The sequence below is a fragment of the Amphimedon queenslandica genome, unplaced genomic scaffold (assembly GCF_000090795.2).
Source record: "Amphimedon queenslandica unplaced genomic scaffold, v1.1 AMPQUscaffold_13471, whole genome shotgun sequence".
Classification (NCBI taxonomy): domain Eukaryota; kingdom Metazoa; phylum Porifera; class Demospongiae; order Haplosclerida; family Niphatidae; genus Amphimedon; species Amphimedon queenslandica.
In genome coordinates this window covers 69379-87360 of record NW_003546293.1, presented here as the reverse complement: position 1 = coordinate 87360, position 17982 = coordinate 69379, and the positions used below count along the sequence as shown (strand labels likewise).

The 17982-nt window shown below is 36.0% G+C and overlaps 5 protein-coding genes across 5 annotated transcripts; 2 read left to right on the top strand and 3 right to left on the bottom strand.

Moving 5' to 3' along the window:
• Nucleotides 1-17: 17 nt before the first annotated feature.
• On the bottom strand, nucleotides 18-1756 carry LOC105312124 (myosin heavy chain, embryonic smooth muscle isoform-like). Its single transcript, XM_011404515.2, has 9 exons — nucleotides 1539-1756; nucleotides 1290-1344; nucleotides 1068-1239; nucleotides 848-1025; nucleotides 645-797; nucleotides 436-591; nucleotides 326-383; nucleotides 157-275; nucleotides 18-106 (listed from the first exon to the last, which is right to left on the bottom strand). Exons 1-9 carry the CDS (start codon nucleotides 1725-1727, stop codon nucleotides 56-58), a joined length of 1131 nt encoding a protein of 376 aa, XP_011402817.1. The 5' UTR covers nucleotides 1728-1756; the 3' UTR covers nucleotides 18-55.
• A 27-nt stretch (nucleotides 1757-1783) lies between these two features.
• On the bottom strand, nucleotides 1784-3836 carry LOC100632870 (squalene monooxygenase-like). Its single transcript, XM_003385164.2, has 10 exons — nucleotides 3744-3836; nucleotides 3481-3700; nucleotides 3193-3376; nucleotides 3034-3133; nucleotides 2700-2988; nucleotides 2562-2657; nucleotides 2386-2512; nucleotides 2217-2329; nucleotides 2081-2168; nucleotides 1784-2029 (listed from the first exon to the last, which is right to left on the bottom strand). The coding sequence occupies exons 1-10, from the start codon at nucleotides 3834-3836 to the stop codon at nucleotides 1828-1830; spliced, it is 1512 nt and encodes a 503-aa protein (XP_003385212.1). The 3' UTR covers nucleotides 1784-1827.
• A 100-nt stretch (nucleotides 3837-3936) lies between these two features.
• Nucleotides 3937-5548, top strand: LOC100640614 (guanine nucleotide-binding protein subunit beta-like protein 1). The gene is made up of 9 exons (XM_003385140.3): nucleotides 3937-4086; nucleotides 4179-4310; nucleotides 4363-4466; nucleotides 4513-4559; nucleotides 4620-4689; nucleotides 4736-4867; nucleotides 4923-5011; nucleotides 5066-5172; nucleotides 5297-5548. The coding sequence occupies exons 1-9, from the start codon at nucleotides 3956-3958 to the stop codon at nucleotides 5460-5462; spliced, it is 978 nt and encodes a 325-aa protein (XP_003385188.1). The 5' UTR covers nucleotides 3937-3955; the 3' UTR covers nucleotides 5463-5548.
• Nucleotides 5549-6205: 657 nt separating this feature from the next.
• On the bottom strand, nucleotides 6206-12441 carry LOC100632743 (RING finger protein 10-like). The gene is made up of 21 exons (XM_019994495.1): nucleotides 11742-12441; nucleotides 11217-11431; nucleotides 10552-10733; nucleotides 10319-10412; nucleotides 10075-10132; nucleotides 9957-10018; nucleotides 9825-9889; nucleotides 9658-9730; nucleotides 9526-9595; nucleotides 9346-9470; nucleotides 9213-9297; nucleotides 8002-8102; nucleotides 7870-7949; nucleotides 7768-7820; nucleotides 7653-7708; nucleotides 7520-7597; nucleotides 7320-7437; nucleotides 7171-7260; nucleotides 6867-7121; nucleotides 6688-6819; nucleotides 6206-6623 (listed from the first exon to the last, which is right to left on the bottom strand). Exons 1-21 carry the CDS (start codon nucleotides 11845-11847, stop codon nucleotides 6532-6534), a joined length of 2190 nt encoding a protein of 729 aa, XP_019850054.1. The 5' UTR covers nucleotides 11848-12441; the 3' UTR covers nucleotides 6206-6531.
• A 78-nt stretch (nucleotides 12442-12519) lies between these two features.
• LOC109580937 (proline-rich protein 11) lies at nucleotides 12520-14750 on the top strand. Its single transcript, XM_019994543.1, has 6 exons — nucleotides 12520-12786; nucleotides 12909-13035; nucleotides 13709-13920; nucleotides 14028-14086; nucleotides 14143-14229; nucleotides 14554-14750. The coding sequence occupies exons 1-6, from the start codon at nucleotides 12559-12561 to the stop codon at nucleotides 14708-14710; spliced, it is 870 nt and encodes a 289-aa protein (XP_019850102.1). The 5' UTR covers nucleotides 12520-12558; the 3' UTR covers nucleotides 14711-14750.
• Nucleotides 14751-17982: the final 3232 nt, after the last annotated feature.

Sequence of the window (17982 nt, the reverse complement as noted above, 5' to 3'; positions counted from 1 at the left end):
TTATTTATTAAAAGTTATGAAGTTATAAAATTTGATTTTCGTAAATAATAAATTATCATTTTCTATTGCTTTTTCTGTCTTGCTGTAGTTTAATTTCCTGCAAGTTCTAAAAAGACAATAATATTCATTTATGACTTTTGGGATTTTTGTACTTACCTGGTGCCTTAAAAATTGTATTCGTGCTTCAAGATAACTATCACTGTTGCTATTTTTAGCTAGCGCTCTCAAAGTTGCTAATTCCTTTTCATTTTCCATTAACTGCTGCTTATAAAATTCTACAAAGACATATTTAATCAATCATGTGGTTATTGTGCTTTTATTTCACCAGCATCTATTGCGTATTGCTTGTTCAATAGCTCCAGCTCTTTCTTTAGAGCTGCTATCTATAAAAAATTAACGCTTACTATTGCAATACAATTTTTAAAATACTATAACCTGTTCTTCAAGCTCTTTTGTCACAGATGCATGTTTCTTATTCATTCTACCAATTGTAATTTCATGATCTTGTTCCTGTAAATGGAGAGCCTGTTCAAGTTTCTTTTTTTCTTCTTTGCAAGCCGTCAGCGAAGATACAGTAGATGCCAAAGTTCCCTAATTATATGCATAGTTCTATTAATAAGTTTAATTCAAATATAATTCTCTACTTTTAATTTTGATATTTCTAGCATTAGTTTCCTGTTTTCTGATGTCTGCTGTGCCAATTGATCAGACGTATTCCTGTGCTGTTTTTCTGAGCTTGATTTTTCGTGAGTTAAGTCTTTAGTCAGCAAATTCATCTTTTCAGTTAATTGCTTGATCTATGAGTATGCATGCACATACAATTACAAACTGAAGATTACTGCTGTACCTTCATTTGATAATCTTTCAATGCACTGGTCTTCTCTTCCAGCTGTGATTGGAGTTTTTGAACCTCTTCTTTCTGTGCTTTCTCTCTGTCTTTGAAATGCAACGTCAGAGCATTAAGCTCCTTCTGACTTGCATCAAGCTTTGCTTGCAATCCACTAATACTCTGCTCTAAATCTTTTCTATAAAGAAACTTGATTGCAAACATCATATTGCAATAATACCTCTTCCTCTCCTCTTTTGTCAGTTGTGTGCTTGCTTTTGCACTCTGCTGCACTAGGGCTGCCTCTTGTGCACTCAATCGTGAGAGTTTTCCCTCACTCTCGCTCAGTTCTTCCTTCAAAGATGTCACTTGTTGTTGCATTTCTTGACTTTTATGCTCCAAGAGATCCTGCACTATTATAGTCATGATAAAATTCAATAATGAGCTGCAATATTAAATTTACTTCTCTGCCATAGCACTTCAATCCCTCTGTGTATCTTTGCCTCTACAGTCTGAGCCTAATACGGTATATGGATACAATGGTGTTAAATTTACACAATTCTGGGGAAATTAAAGCCATTAAGATGAATAATTATTGCAGACAGCAAAAATGTAAAACTTAATCCTTCACAAAATTTTTTACCCATACAGTATTGGATTTATACACATAAACTGCTCATTGACTGTGATTACCACCTCATATTATACATACTTCTGTTAGCAAATGTTTCATTGACTCCTCCACTTCAACTTTGCTCTGCTCAAGGAACATATGGCTACTCCCTTTCGACATGCCATCAGTATTATCGGTCTCCAGGGCAATGGGTGGTAGAGGCTTACTACTGCATCTCACTGGAGAAAGGACTCGGTTTGCCTCAAGTAGCTTGATACTTCCCTCCATCTTTTTGGGGGCATGTGTTTGTATTTTGAACATGCAGTTGCCATAGTTATAATAATATTCATAAATAGACATCAATAAAAATTGTATTGTTTATAAAAAGTCATCTTTTCCTCCATAGGAATTCCAATTCTGAGGCCAACAATGGAAACATTATTTTGCAAGCCCCGTAAAAAATCATAAAAGAATTAAAAACTGCTTTATCGGGCCTGAGTGATGCTAAACCTTTCTTTGCCTCGCGATAAATTGCATAGAAAGCAACTGCAAAGAAATGACCCACCAGCACAACTGGAGATGGATGTAAACTACACAAAAAGAAATAACATTTAAAGAAAAAATAATAGCTACATTCTTACACTGATAGTAGTCCTACAGGCCCAGAAAGTGCCATTCCACCTAGTTTAAAGTATTCAAAACAAGCCTGTCTCATTTCATTCATACATCCTAATGTGATTGGACATTCTACATAGTGAATTTATTATGCACACAAACCTTCATGAGATGAAAATACAGCATACAGGGCCTGTGCTAAGATGTTAATAACAAATGAATGCGAATTCTTTCTTTTCCAAAGAAAACGCTCATAAACCCTTTGCAGGATATAACTAGAAATACAACATAAAAAGCATAATTATTATAATTATAATGTTCAGTAGCTAACTGCTCATTGAGGCTAGGCATATCTTGAAGAACTTGTCTAAGCAGTACTATATCATTCAAAGCAACGCTCATGCCAGCACCAGTTAATGGATGGCGCATGTTGAAAGCATCCCCAAGTATAAGTACACCTATACAATCCAGAAACTAAATGTGCTATAGTACATTGCACACACATACCTGGTTTGTAGATTGCTTTTGGTGGTAAAAAACTATTAGGCATCGTCCGTAGCCTTTGCTCTTTGACGCTTTTCAAGAATGGCCCACGAATATGATCTTTGAATTTCATAAATAAAAATAAATTGCTGTATATCATACCTGGCAACTGTGGAGCAATGATTGAAATCATGTACTCCTTCAGATCTGATGGAACTTTACTTGGCACATCAACCAATACCCTAGTACAAGTGCTTGATATTTGATAGATGAGAATGGGCCCTCCTACATTGCTTAAAACAATCTCAGCATGGCCTTTTTTGTATTGAGGCACATTATGCATTATAACCCCAACAAAATTAGAAGCAACTGTCACCGATGATGAAACAAGGTCTTTACGAAACTTTGAGAAGCATCCATCAGCAATAAAGGTCAAATCGGCCTTTATAGTCTGTAGAAGAATTTAAAATAATTTTACCAGACAATATTATTGTACTTTTATCTTTTCGCCATCTTTTTCTTTGTACTGAACACCCACAATGGCATTGCTATCATCTTCAATTAGATACTGAGCTGTTCCTTCAATGATGCTAACACTGCAAGAATTGGAGGATCAAGTTAAAATTTAAAGATAAAAATTATTGATGATATATACTTTGGTTCTTCGATTGCTTGTTTCCTCAGACCAGACACAAACCGGCCATGATGAAATGACTTCCCAGTCTCAATCTCTCCAGTAGCAATGTTAACAGGATAGCTGAGGGCAACAGAAGTATTCGAATTACAATCATGAACGACATAGCCAAAGACAGTATGACAGTCTGTGCCTTCAAGAGAGCCTATAGATTTAATAAGAGCAGAATAATGATTTAATTTAATAAGAGCAGAGTAATGATCATTTAATACATGTTGTGATGTTCATTCTAGTGTATATCATACTCACCCTCCAGTCCTAGTTTCTTTAAAGCATGAAAACCACCAGGTTGTAGTAGTTCTCCTACAATTCTATCAGGTTCTGACATGTCTCTTTCAATGAGGCACACTTTCCTACCATCTCTAGCTAACACTGCAGCCAAGGAAGAGCCAAGGATCCCTGCTCCGACTATGACAACCTCTGTAGTCTCGCTGAAGCTGCCATCAAAGCTTATAATGTGATTTGGTGCCTAAAATCATGAATATTTACAAGTGCAAAGAGCTGCTTAGTACCTTTTTTGCTTGCCAACGTGTAGATCTTAAATATACAGCAATAGAAATGAGAGCTGAGGACAATATAGCTGCTATTAAACTCAAATAGAGCATAGCTACAGATCCTTGTCAACAATATAACCTGAGGATGAGACCACCATATGCTCTGAGCTCACACCATGCATAATCAATAATCATATTCATAGTTTGGTAAGAGCTCCACCTATTAATTAATGAGTGCAGAACCTACTTCTCCTTCTTCTCCTTCTCCTCCTTCTCCAGTCTTTACTCTCCGTCCAAGAGCAGGAGAAATAACATCAGTACGGCATGCAACCATTGACTTGAAAGAATCAGTCCTGATTGGGTAAATTTTAAAGTCAGAAAATATATAAAAATTGAATCTTAAAGCCAGAAAAAATTTTCCAGTTCCATAATTTTTTGTTAAAATTACTGTAGTACATCTACTGGATCCATAAGTTTGTGGGATATTGAAACAAAGAGAGAGTTTTGGACGCATTCCTGTGATCAAAGTGTACTTACATTTCAAGCAGTTTCTTCTTTGGATGCAAAACCACAAGATTTAATTTCGTAATGATATTAGCCGGAGAAATTCAAAGCAATAAAACTGTAATTTTTTCAGTCTCTGTAGACAAGGAAGTGTTAGACTTTGGGATGTTGAAACCGAAAAAGAAAAGATCTCGTTCAAAGTTCCAGATCCTGGTTTTTGCAACTTGATTCCATTAAGTACATAGACATCTTCCATTTTGTATTTTATTTTAATGATGAGTAGGCTGGAATGGAAACAGCTTTGCTGTAGCTGATAGAGAATATGGACAGGTTATAATAATAATGATGATGATGATGATGATAAATTAAGAAGGCTTGTTACACCTACAGGTTAATGTTTGTAATACTTTGGATGGAAAGATCCTGTCAAATCTAAAAGTAGAAGAACCAAAATCAAGAGGTTTGTTTTATAATACCATGGTTGGTATATATAGTTATTTGTTAAGGGATGATCATGTGCCTAAGATGTGGAAAGGATCAGCTAGTCCTTGGAGGATGTGAAGATGGTAGTTTAGTAGTGTGGGATGGTAGAAGACCTGATAGAGAACTAAGTATTGTTAAACTCTTCACAGAATCAGGTACATTATAAAGAACTGGATAATATTGACTGGTGTATGTACTTATTATGCATAGTGATGTGTCTGGATTATCATATTGACAGCAATCATGGGGTTGCTGGATCACCTCTAAAAACACTAGAGACATTTAACTTTACACAGCAAGTATATATATATATGAACATGCTGTGTAAAAGCTGAATCATTATCCATTATCAGTGTTTAGTGGAGAAGAAGTACAGTACTGAGATTAGGAATAGTGGAGTTGCTTCGGTAGCCATTAGAGGTGATGGCCGTATAATGGCATCTGGAGGATGGGATTACAGGTATATATTTGTTCTACCATTCAGTAATTCTACCATGAATTTAAAAAATAATAATAATAAATAGTAAAGCTAAAAGATTATAGATGGTGGTTAATGAAAGATTTGAGATGCTCTATCTTCATAGGATAAGAGTCTTTGGCTGCAAGAAAGGGAAGCCACTAGCAGTACTGGACTATCATTCTGGAACAATGCAATCAATAGCATTTACCAGTTCCTCACTGGCTCATTACAGCAATCTAATGATCAGTGGGTCTAAAGATAGGAGAGTCAGCTTGTGGAAACTGTATTAATGCACTTATATTATAATCATGTCATGTTTTATCATTGGAATTGCTACTTGTCAACTGTTCGATAAAATGACCATAACTTTATAAAATTTAGTTAGAATTGGCTCATACTTGCTACACAGCACAAGGACATCAATATGTATCAGAAAATGTAATAAAAATTTGGGGTGATTTCGGAGCCATTTTTTGTAAAAACTATGGGCTATAGCCTTGGGTATTTTTCAAAATTTTGACGTTTTCTTAAAATGGCCATAACTTGAAAAATTGAAGTCAGAATCAGCTCAAACTTTCTACACAGCATAAGGACATCAATAAATTATGTATCAGAAAATGTAATAAAAATTTGGGGTAATTTCGGAGCCATTTTTTGGAAAAAACCATGGGCTATAGCCTTGGATATTTTTCAGAATTTTGGCATTTTCTTAAAATGGCCGTAACTTGAAAAATTTTAGTCGGAATCAGCTCAAACTTGCTACACAGCATAAGGACATCAATATGCATCAGAAAATGTAATAAAAATTTGAATTGATTTCGGAGCCATTTTTGGAAAAAAAAACATGGGCTATAGTACAGGGTATTTTTGAGAACTTTGGCATTTTCTTAAAATGGCCGTAACTTAAAAAATTTTAGTCGGAATCAGCTCAAAATTTGCTACACAGCATAAGGACATCAATATGCATCAGAAAATGGTATAAAAATTTAGGGTGATTTTGGAGTCACGTTTTTTCAAAATTTGCCAAAATTATTATTGCTTTATTTAATAAAAATTATTTCTGAATTACAATAAATAGATCTAATAATAATAATAAAGTCCTTTATTTAATAATGAGATGACTAAAATGAATTTTAATAATAATAATGAGAATAATAGTTACTATGCATCAATTGCCATTTAAAGTTAAACTATTAAGCTTTAGATCCATCACACGGTCAGAAAAAGAGAGAGAAAGGAGAGAGTTTGTGAAGATTATGAAAGAAAAAACTAAAATATGATGACATCACATGTAATGATTGAGAGCTAAAAGCTATAGCTAACAACTAAAATGTACAATAAAAATCGAAATGATAATAATTATAATCTACGCTGGCCACCAGTAGAGAAGAGAACCAATTTCTTGCAAGCTTTTTTGGCGGTTTTACTTCCGCCTGGCTTCCCACCAGGATCTGAAGAGGGAAAAGTAAAGAAGAAAATAGGAATTAATTCCTTAAAGTCTATCTCTTAACTGACCTCTTGTAGCTGCACGAACCGACTGTGAAGCATTTAACAAAGCATCAGAAAACGAGTTTTGAAACGAAGGGACACAATCAGAAGTGTCATCATCTTCTCCTATTTGTTGCCCACCACTAGTTTTTCCACTTTCTAAAAATAGACAAAAATAAAGAAACTATACACAATACTTAGATAACCATTTTGGGTGAGAAAAGTTGGCGAAGATAAATTCTGAACCAGTTTGCTTCTCCTGTCTCCCCAAGCAAGTGCTTGAGCAAAAGAAGGAGAACTTGATGGTACAGAGAGAGATGGTGAAGGTATGCTACTACTGGACAAAGGTTGTGGGTGTGGTTTCATTAGAGACGGAAGAGGAGGCGAAGACGCCATTGAAAGAAAATGGTGGAATGTTTCAGGAGATATATCGACTGGATTAGATGGTAAATCCACAGATACTGAGGACAAAAATCACAAAAAGTAAAAATAATAATTACTTCATCTTACAGTGAACATTCTCCCTTTCTATCTTCTTCTCTCTTCTCTTCTCCTCTCTTTTCTTTCTCTGTCTTCTAGTCTTTCGTTTTTGGATTTTATCTTTTCAATATAAAAAGTAAATTTTCCGATAATAATAATAAAAACCAGGTTACACTCACCAGCAAAAACCTGCAACGTAGCCAAAGAGACGAGAGGTTCCCTGAGTTCTAATTCACACAAACTGAATTGTGTGCTTAAAGGCAAGTGTGACAAATATCTGTAATGACCTCTCTCAACCTAAAATAATAATAACAATAATAATAATAATGATAATAATAATAATAATAATAATAGTCAAAATAATGATGATGTTAAGTACTTCATTCATTGTGCAGTTTTCTGCTTCAACAATCCTAGCAGTAATAACATCAGGACAAAACTGCCAACCGCCATACTCCTAATAAAGAGAGTGAGAGAGAAAGGATGAAAATTGAAGATAAAAATAATCATACCTTTAAAATACATTTGGTGTTGATTGAATGAAGATAGAGCTGTTGGCCATCAGCAGCTGCAAAAAAAGTTAAAAATAAAACATTTACTGTATAGTGTAGATCTCACTAAGCTCACATTGATAGAAATAAATGAAATCGGATGTATTGTAACGAGAAATTGAGTAAGAACTAGACAAAAATAATTATGACATTAATTTTCCTCCTCCTTCCCTCTAACCTTTCTTCTTCGTCATCTTCCGATAAATTTGCTGACACTGCACCAGCAGGCGACGTGTTAGAACCAGGAGGTGACCCTTCCTGAAAAGTTAACAATTTTTTAAATTATAAAAATGTACACGGATACAAGTACCTTGCTCTCTGAGGCACCTTCAAGACTACTAGTATCAGGGGGTGTGGTCGGTTTTGAAATGGGTATGGCACTTTCACTATCAGTAGTACTAGTGTGGGATTCTAAAAAAGCAAAAATATATAATTTTATATCATGTAATGGGTGGGCATGTCAGTGGGTGGAGCATATTAATTATTAACGGAGAGTAATAATTAATAAACTCGGTCATTATGTTGATGTAGCACTAGGAACAACCATGAACACCAGCAGCAAATGGATGGACATGGGAAAGAAAGTGCAGGTACAATGGCCTCTATAATGAGGACACTTTTATAATGAGGACACTTGTATTAAGGACAGGTAGTGTGGGCCCAATGGTGTCCTTAATAAAAAGACTACACTGTACATGTATTAAGGACAGGTAGTGTGGGCCCAATGGTGTCTTTAATAAAGAGGCTACACTGTACATGTATTAGGGACAGGTAGTGTGGGGCCAATGGTGTCCTTAATAAAGAGGCTACACTGTACATGTATTAAGGACAGGTAGTGTGGGCCCAATGGTGTCCTTAATAAAAAGACTACACTGTACATGTATTAAGGACAGGTAGTGTGGGCCCAATGGTGTCTTTAATAAAGAGGCTACACTGTACATGTATTAAGGACAGGTAGTGTGGGCCCAATGGTGTCCTTAATAAAGAGGCTACACTGTACATGTATTAAGGACAGGTAGTGTGGACCCAATGGTGTCCTTAATAAAGAGGCTACACTGTACATGTATTAAGGACAGGTAGTGTGGGCCCAATGGTGTCCTTAATAAAGAGGCTACACTGTACATGTATTAAGGACAGGTAGTGTGGACCCAATGGTGTCCTTAATAAAGAGGCTACACTGTACATGTATTAAGGACAGGTAGTGTGGGCCCAATGGTGTCCTTAATAAAGAGGCTACACTGTACATGTATTAAGGACAGGTAGTGTGGGTCCAATGGTGTCCTTAATAAAGAGGCTACACTGTACATGTATTAAGGACAGGTAGTGTGGGCCCAATGGTGTCCTTAATAAAGAGGCTACACTGTACATGTATTAAGGACAGGTAGTGTGGGCCCAATGGTGTCCTTAATAAAGAGGCTACACTGTACATGTATTAAGGACAGGTAGTGTGGGCCCAATGGTGTCCTTAATAAAGAGGCTACACTGTACATGTCTTGTAGTGATTATCTGTACATGTAGTACCTTCTAATTGAGTTTTCCCAGTAAGAGCGGACTCACGAGTTGATAAATCTTCAAGCGCCATTTCAATGAAGCACCTTTCAGACTCCTACAGGACACAGACAATAAAAGATGAATTACACAGTTGTATTCTCACTTCATCAGGCGTCAATTGTTTCAATTGTTGCGTTAGCACTGATTTCTCTGCATTAATAATGAGTGAACGTATGTCGTCTTCATTAGCCGATAATATCTTTGAAAATGCGCATGCGTCACCTGAGCCTAAAAAATAATCAAAAATAAAATAAAATACATAAAATTGCTGATATAAAGTTACTGCTTATAGAAGAAAGCTGCCCAGCTCTTTCTTCTGTCCATACTGCCCTAGGCAATGCAACAATGCTGTCCTAATGATAACGGTATTGTTAATGATGTAGTAATTAATAATAATTAATGAAGACCAGCTTACTTGATGTCTCATCATTAGTTTCATGGTAATATTATCACCATCTTTATACACTTTGTTAGACAGTGTGGAGACACTAAGGGAGAGAGAGGAAGAGAGAGAGGGAAAGAAAGAGCGAGGAAGGTAGAGGAAGTTCAACTCCACCATATAATTGCATATACAAAACTAACCTCTTTAAATCTTTTTTGTAAATTGATTCGTAACAAATTGGACACTTCTTCCATTTCTTCTCACTCTACGAAAATATTAAAAAACAAATAGATAAATAAAATAAAACAAAACAGCTAGATTACAATTATTACCAGTGATAGATAATGGAGTATGCAAGGGAAGCAATAGACATGTCCACAGCGAGTCATCTTAGCTAAAGGAGAAGAGAGAAGAAATAAAATGAAGAAGACGTTATGTATTAAGACTTACCAGCAGTGGGAGGATGGAGACAGATAGGACATGATGGTATGTCAGAACAAAAGAGCCTCTACAACACATATAAGGAGATATAGCAATCATACAGTAATCAATGATAATAATAATAACACAGTAATGTAGTAATGTATGTGCATATTACACATGTACACTAAAATCAATATGTACATGTACATGTATGAACAGGTGTACATGTATATACATGTAGGTATGGCATTAATAGTGCTGTCATTCTTACCACTTGTTCAATGGTGTCCCATTCAACAAGTAGATCAGGATCATAAGTATACAGACTGTAGTCAACTGTATCCTCTCTAACTATAAACTGACAGCTAGAGAGAGAGAGAGAGAGGGGGGGAAGAGAGAGAGAGAGGGGGAAGAGAGAGAGGGGGGAAGAGAGAGAGAGGGGGAAAGAGGGAGAGAAGAGAAATCAGAATACATAAAAAAAGAGCAACAAAAGTCTTCCCTTACTTTGCTTGCAAGAATTGTTCTTTATTATAATGAGACGGTCTCCTGTGCCTCCCTCGACCGTGAGTATCTACGGAATAGTCCCCACCCCCAGCCACACCCCTTTCTCTCGGTGTTAGTGTGAAATTCAATAAATGATTCAGCGAAATGGGGCTAGACTTTTTCCTGTCGCCACCCAGTGAAATCTGTCCATGAGAAAAAAGAATGCATGCTCACAACATGTGAAGAATTATAATTAAATATTCATAGGCTACCACACCCATTTGTGCTACATAATGATATTCACGAGCATACATTCTTAACAATTAATTGTATTTAAAGTTGTCCCAGGCATCACTTAATCATATTCATGAGTCTATTGAGGAGTAAACAATTAGAGCATCTTAATTTCACACGATCAGTTGATCCGTTAACAGTGTTAGGGTGTCAAATACAGTCACACCTCTCTCTCTCTCTCTTATTAATGTTATATTTGCTTATTTTCAAAACAAAAAAGGCAGTTATTCCTATTCATCAATTACATACAACTACAATTGTACATGTATTACACAAGGCCCAAAAAAGTTACATGTCAAGACGTAAAATTTTATTTCTTTGAATGCTTATAATAATAAGTAGAGAATGTATTACATGTACTGATGTATCACAGACTCTTTCTTAATCTTTACCTCTTTCTCTAATCCGGTAACATCGTCACCATAATCCCTTGACAGCTGTGGTCTTCTCTGATTAGACGGTCTACTATCCCCTCCTCCTCCACTACCACCTGTCCTGTTGGTATGCTTGTTCTTCTGTCTGCTCCCTTTATGCAAGGGGCCATTGTTGACTGAGAATGAAGAGAGAGGAGGGTGGCCCCTATCATCCCATACCCTAGCCTTAGCTCCTACAAATTAATGCCCAATGTAATATTAATAATCATTATTATTTATTATTGATTTTATTTCTAGTGTACGTTAATTTAAAACTACATGTACATGTAGAAATATATCTATGTAATTACATGTACATGTACATGTACACTCATTGTGTTACAGCATAAAATCAAACTAGCATTAGTCTCATGCAACCTTGTGCTTTGAAGACACAACAAAATTGTATCTGCATCTATTACAAGATGAACTTAAAAGTTTTACAATGACCATGAACATAATGTACATGTACACATATAACACACTCTCTCTCCCTTTCCTTACTTTGTTTGCTGACATGTTTTCCTCCCGAGGGTGACATGCAACCAGTCGACAGCTGCAACTGTTGACTCGTTTGAGTCTCCTGAGTCCTCTCCCAACGTGAAGACATGCTCTGTCTTGCAGTGGGCGGGGTTTTCTGTAATTGCCGAAAATCCTGAAATGAGAGTGAGTTTTGTAACAAGCAGGTTTCTGCTGGTTCCAAATATCGTAGCTCCTTGATACATGCTGGTCTTAACAATGAGCGGCCATGTTTATCGTCTTCCGAAAAAATATAAAATGAGTCTTTCTTTAAGTTTGTGGCTTGATTTGAGGCGGAGTGAATGGACGAAGAAATTTTGAAAAAAGCAAAAATTGAGGCTTTGAGATTCGGCTAGTAACAAAGTACAGGGTCCTATTTAAACAAATATCAATGAGCTACTGCAGTTCCCAGTAATAATAAATAAAGGACTATCAAAAGAAACGAGAGAGTTTTCTGTGAAGTAGTGACGTTAAAATGCCTTCCTCTGACGACAGAGAAAGATGATACCACGGGTCAGCGAGATTGAAATCACGAGAAAAAAATAGAGAGTTTGAGTGGTGCCAGACAGCTTCACCTTTCACACAATTCAAATTTGAAGAAGGAGAGAGAGCTCCTGACTTTTATACGAGAGAAGAGCGCCAAAGGACTCGGACACAATGAATGTCCCTGCATGAAATGCGTGACGGTCACGTGATGCAGCAAGCCACTCACGTGACCATCTTAAACTTACTAATCATAGGCGTGGTTTTAATAACTTAATGAGCTCAGGCGCCATTCCCGCGAAATTTTCAAGAGGAAAAAATGGCTGGAATCATGGGCGAATACGACGAGGCAACGCCTTTGAAGTCTAGATATTGTACCAGGAGACTTACTGAGGAAGAATACGAGGAAGAAACCTCTGATTATACACAGGAATCTCTTAAGCAGTTGCTCCAGTTCATGGACAATAACCCAGAGCAGTACGAGAGGATCGTTAAGAAACGTAAAAAGGAGGAAGCCGAAAACACCGGGATATTGTCGTACATTAAAGTACGATCTAAAAATAAAAGGGTTTAATTTTAATTATTAATTAGTGGGTGTGATCAATTAATTAAGCCTAAGTAAAATAATTAATTACTACGTTAATTAATATTTTTAAAATTATTAATTAGGTTAAAATGTTGAGTTACATTGGTGGCGATGATTGGGGCTATTCCTCCCCATCCAAAGACGAGATGAGGAAAGAAATGGGAAAAATGAAGCAGGACATGTTAACTGTATTTAACTATTCACAGGAAGGTAAGAGTGAGTTTTTTGTTTTGTTTTGATCGGAATCAGTTCAAACTTGCTATATAGCATAAGTACATGTATATGTATTGGATAGAATTATGAAAATGGAGAATTTTTTCTTTTCAATTTTGGCGAAATTTGGCCAAGTACCCTGTACTATATAGTACAGGGACTTTAACACGATTTTGGAGCAACTTAAAAAATTCATAAAAAATCCAATTTTAATCGGAATCAGTTCAAACTTTCTACACAACATAAGAACATCTATATGCATCAGCTAAAATTATAAAAATAAAGAATTTTCTCCTTTCAATTTTGGAAAAATTTGACCCGAGACCATGTACTATAGTACAGGGACTTTGGCCTGATTTTGGAGCAACTTTAAAAATTCGTAAAAAAATCCAATTTTGATCGGAATCAGTTCAAACTTTCTACACAACATAAGTACATGTATATGCATCAGATAAAATTATAAAAATGAAGAATTTTCTCCTTTTCAATTTTGGCAAAATTTGGCCCGAGACCATGTACTATAGTACAGGGACTTTGGCCCAATTTCAGAGCAACTTTATAAATTTGTTAAAAGTCCCAAGCTTCATCAGTATCAGCTCAAACTTGCTACACAACATAGCAAAAGTTTGACCTGACAAAAGAAAATTTTGATTTATATTTTATATTTCAGGACGACGCTCTTCTGCCAGACTAGCTGAAAAGAGACGGAGGGCAGCAGCTGATTCTAGAATGCCAACAAAATTATCTTTCTCTCCCGCTTTTTCTCCTCGTGTTGTCCCTCCTCCACCTCCCCCACCACCTCCTCCCCCTCCTCCTCCTCCACCTCCCCCTCCTGTCGCTGGTATACCCAAATATGCCCCATCACGTGCATCACCACTGACTGTAAGCTCATTAAATATTAACTAGTGGGTGTGGCTATACTATGTAAAAAAATTTATAGTCAATCCATAAAAATTTATCACAATTTTTTGTTTATTTTTTTGCTATAGAGGCGATGCTTAAGCAATAAAGCAAAGTCTTTAAAAACTGGGCAACCTCCTGTAGCAAAGTATGTTAAAGCTTGCTATTATTTTTTTATTCCAGTTCTCTTTCTCTCCTTCCTAGAGCTCAAGATCCTCAGTCGATGCTAATAGCGCAGTTAGCAGCTGGGTCTGTGCTACGGAAACGATTAAAAAGAACGGATGAGAACAGGTAAGTATAATTATTGATGTCTTTATGCTACTGTATGCATTCAAATTTTCGAGTGTTTAAAATTTTGTGTTTTCAATGAAATGTGCTCAAAAGTTAATATTCGTGTGAGCTAATTTTCATGTCATGGCCATAGTCTACATACAATAGAATGGCATTAGAGGTGGTTTAAATTTCGTGGATTTAAGGTGAGCACGAAAATAACAAAATTCAATACACCTCGAAAATTAAGACGCATACGGTATCTAGAAAGTTTGAAAAAGTATGGAATGATTCAATACTAATTGAAATCATTTAATGATTTCAAACTTTGTTTCTTTCCTGTAGGTCGCCAGGTGGCACTCCAGCTAGAGGATGGAAGAAACCTCATCAACCTGAAATGCAGCCTTTCTTTAACTCTAAACTACTTGAAAAGTTTAAGAACACTCGTAGCCCAACCCCAAATAGTCCTAACACTTCGCAGAACTTTGACAGTCCAAAATAATTATAATTCAACTATTCTTATTCTTATTATTATTATTATTATTATTATTATTATTATTATTATTATTATTATTATTATTATTATTATTATTATTATTATTATTATTATTATTATTATTATTATTATTATTATTATTATTATTATTATCATTATTATTATTATTATTATTATTATTATTATTATTATTATTATTATTATTATTATTATCTATTGTTTGTGTGTATCTGCTTTCTATCTTTCCCAAATTTCTCACATGTGCATACAGTAAGTAAATGCAAGTATTGTCTTTGCTCTATTAAATATTTATAAATGCATTGTTCTCTTGTGCAATTTCAACTCTCTTAATACATTTTAGTGTATTGATTTTAGTAATGTTGTTATTGTTATCATTGCTATTACTTAGTGGCTACATCATCCCCTTCTTTCTCTTATCTGCTTCTCTTGTCTTTCTTTCTCTGTTTACTTGTTAGTGTGAAATTGGAAGCTAACGCAAGTGATGCAAAACATTGACTGCTTATTTTTTAGAGTGACCATTAATAGCTTTGTGGTTTAGTCTGTTAGTAATTGCGCTTACTCTGTATCAATAAACATCAAACAATACAGGCAGTAGCAGCTGGCTTCACTGTTTGTTTAAACATGTGTGCATCTCCCCTCTCTCTCTCACTTTCTTCCTCCCTCTCTCTCCCGTCTCTGTATCATATTTTTCTCTCCTTGTATTAATTGATGCTTAAAGGTAAACTCCAAAGTGTGCATACATAGCGAACCGTACCCTCGCCCTCCTCTTATTCAATTACCATATCACAACTTTATAGTAATTTGTACTAAACTACAAGCTCTAATCACCTTATGATAATAGGATTTACATTATCATTTATATATCATAAAACATAATAGTAATTTCACCTAATTTCATCTGAAGTATTATAGATATTTTACTCTATTATCTATGCATAATTACATAAACCTGTTACGCCTACCACCCCCACGTGTTTATAAACGGTCTGCTGCCGTGAACTTTGCAGGCAAGAAGCGGCGATAATGTCTTTTTCTGTTTTGACTGCCGTTTTGCTCCTTCTCCATTGTCTCTTCTCCCCCATTTCGTCTCAATCAGACTGCACCGAGCCATCACAATCGGACCTGCCTTCATTTATCAATGAATTCCTACTCGACAGTGATGGAAGCTTGAGCTATTCTCCAAGCATCGTAGGCTCCGTCCATTACGTGTGCAAAGCTCAAGGTAGCACTAGAGGGACATACAGATCCTTATCAATCATTGCTACCTTTACTCCTAATCCTGGATCATCTCAAACGACACGCATATTCCAGCTAAGCTGCAGCTCAGGATCATGGGAAGCAGATCTTAATGGAGGCATACCTGCACCAGTCTCAGGGCTCCATAGTGCATCCACTCGCACTGATTGTGTTCTCTGCAGTCATGTCTTTGGTAGCGATAGGTGTCGTGGTGAGTTTTCTAAATATTTATTATTAGTGTAGACAAGACAGTGCATTTTTGTCAATTTGCTTGCTTTGGTCGTTTCCATGGGGGGAATTGTTTTGTCTTTGCGATTGCACCCTCTCCCTTTCCTAATCTTTTCCTCAAATTAATCTAAATAATATTTTGGTCCTTCCTCACTCTCTTTTACAGCATGTGACAGCACTTGCAATACTGGTCTCCGAAGGTGTGTTGGCTCACAGACCAGTTGTTGTCCTTATTTCTCTCCCACTGATCAGTGCACCACCCAATGCCCTACTAACTTTAATGCATCTTCTTCTAATGGCTTCATTTGTAGTAAGTGCATTAGTCATGCATACTTTTATGTGCTAATTTAATTTGTAAACTTATCAATTTTTTATTCTCCAACTCTATAGCTTGTAATCTGAGCTGTGAAGCTGGTTATACACTTGACAATAGTACCTGTGCTTGTTCCCTATCAAATATATGTGGACTGGGTCCTTGTCAGAATGGAGGTAGTTGTACACTAGTTTCAGCTCCTTCCAGTTACACCTGTGATTGTACTGGTACTGGCTATCAAGGAGTTAACTGCTCAGCCTCTATCTGTAAGTAAAAATAATATTTGTAATTTTGTTAATCATTTTCCTTCCTTCTCCTTTCCTACTTTACTCTCTGAATGACCTAATTTGGTGGCTTTATTATCTTGTTGATTCCCATATAGCTCAAGGTACATCAACATTCTAATTCATATATCAATATACACTTGCTTACACATGTTCTTATTAAGTACACATGTCCTTATACCACATTTGTCATCAGTTTTATTGTCTACTACATCAGCTTTTTATGTCTATTACATCAGCTTTAATATGTAGCTTTAATGTGTGTACTATATGCAGCATGCATGAGTATTGTAGAGTGTTGTTGACTTTCAGTTGAATTGCAATGTTAGAGTAATTAGGGTAATGATAGTTACTCCATGCCTCCCACCCTCTGTTTCTTATTAAGCAAGCATGCTATGTAAATTTACTCTATCTAATGGTTAATCTCTATCTCACTGATGTTCTGTTCTCACTCTCTTTTTCTTTTAATTCCAATCCTTCTTTTTCTACTTTCTTCTCAGTTGCTCTTCCCATAGTTGATTCTCCTCTTCCCACAGCTGATTGGAGTACAGCTGCCAGTACACATGTTGTTGGTATATTACCAATGCTAACAACTCAATATACCTCACTCGTTATCACCACGCCTGAAATAGAAACAGTGAATTTTACAGTCAGTTCTCTCACCCAAACAATAGCTAGCGGTTCAGTTACTGCTGGTACACCAACAACTATCAATGACAGTTTATTATCTTACCATGTCAATAGTGAGTCTGAGCGATATAAAGGTTTACTAGTTACAACTGGAACAAATAAGAAAATATCAGTAACTGTAGCAATGAGTCATTTTGGTGATTATTCTGCAGGAGTTTATGTCAACTATCCAGCCTTGGCTTACCCAGTCAATAGTTATGTGTATTATGCTGTGTCTATTGGTACAGATGAATCAACCTCATTCTCATCTCTTCTGATAGTCTCTGGTAATAATAATACCAATATAAGAATCACACCAACAGTGACTGTTACTATACCAGGTAATCTCACCTCATCAGGTAATCAGATCAGTCTTAATGCTGGACAATCAATAACAATACAATTACAATACCTGGAGACATTACTGCTCAAACCAGTTACAGCAAGGGTTGATTTAACTGGAACAAAAGTTGAGTCTAGTAATCCAATATCAATCTATTCTGGTCACACTTGTGGCTTCATTCCTG

Bases quoted from the DNA above. Each gene is read 5' to 3' on its own strand.
- LOC105312124 (XM_011404515.2), bottom strand. From the start codon at position 1,727: ATGGAGGGAAGTATCAAGCTACTTGAGGCAAACCGAGTCCTTTCTCCA. The intron at 1,240-1,289 runs GTAAATTTAATA...TGACTATAATAG, and splicing joins TGAAGTGCTATGGCAGAGAA to TGCAGGATCTCTTGGAGCAT. The intron at 107-156 runs GTAAGTACAAAA...TTGTCTTTTTAG, and splicing joins TACAATTTTTAAGGCACCAG to AACTTGCAGGAAATTAAACT.
- LOC100632870 (XM_003385164.2), bottom strand. From the start codon at position 3,836: ATGCTCTATTTGAGTTTAATAGCAGCTATATTGTCCTCAGCTCTCATT. The intron at 2,989-3,033 runs GTACAATAATAT...ATTCTTCTACAG, and splicing joins AAGATGGCGAAAAGATAAAA to ACTATAAAGGCCGATTTGAC. The intron at 2,169-2,216 runs GTTTGTGTGCAT...CAATCACATTAG, and splicing joins TGTATTTTCATCTCATGAAG to GATGTATGAATGAAATGAGA.
- LOC100640614 (XM_003385140.3), top strand. From the start codon at position 3,956: ATGAGTGCAGAACCTACTTCTCCTTCTTCTCCTTCTCCTCCTTCTCCA. The intron at 4,690-4,735 runs GTTTGTTTTATA...TTATTTGTTAAG, and splicing joins AGAAGAACCAAAATCAAGAG to GGATGATCATGTGCCTAAGA. The intron at 4,868-4,922 runs GTACATTATAAA...TATTATGCATAG, and splicing joins TAAACTCTTCACAGAATCAG to TGATGTGTCTGGATTATCAT.
- LOC100632743 (XM_019994495.1), bottom strand. From the start codon at position 11,847: ATGTCTTCACGTTGGGAGAGGACTCAGGAGACTCAAACGAGTCAACAG. The intron at 10,019-10,074 runs GTAAGTCTTAAT...CTTCTCCTTTAG, and splicing joins TCTCCATCCTCCCACTGCTG to CTAAGATGACTCGCTGTGGA. The intron at 7,438-7,519 runs GTACTTAACATC...TTATTATTTTAG, and splicing joins AAAACTGCACAATGAATGAA to GTTGAGAGAGGTCATTACAG.
- LOC109580937 (XM_019994543.1), top strand. From the start codon at position 12,559: ATGGCTGGAATCATGGGCGAATACGACGAGGCAACGCCTTTGAAGTCT. The intron at 12,787-12,908 runs GTACGATCTAAA...ATTATTAATTAG, and splicing joins GGATATTGTCGTACATTAAA to GTTAAAATGTTGAGTTACAT. The intron at 14,087-14,142 runs GTATGTTAAAGC...TCTCCTTCCTAG, and splicing joins GGGCAACCTCCTGTAGCAAA to AGCTCAAGATCCTCAGTCGA.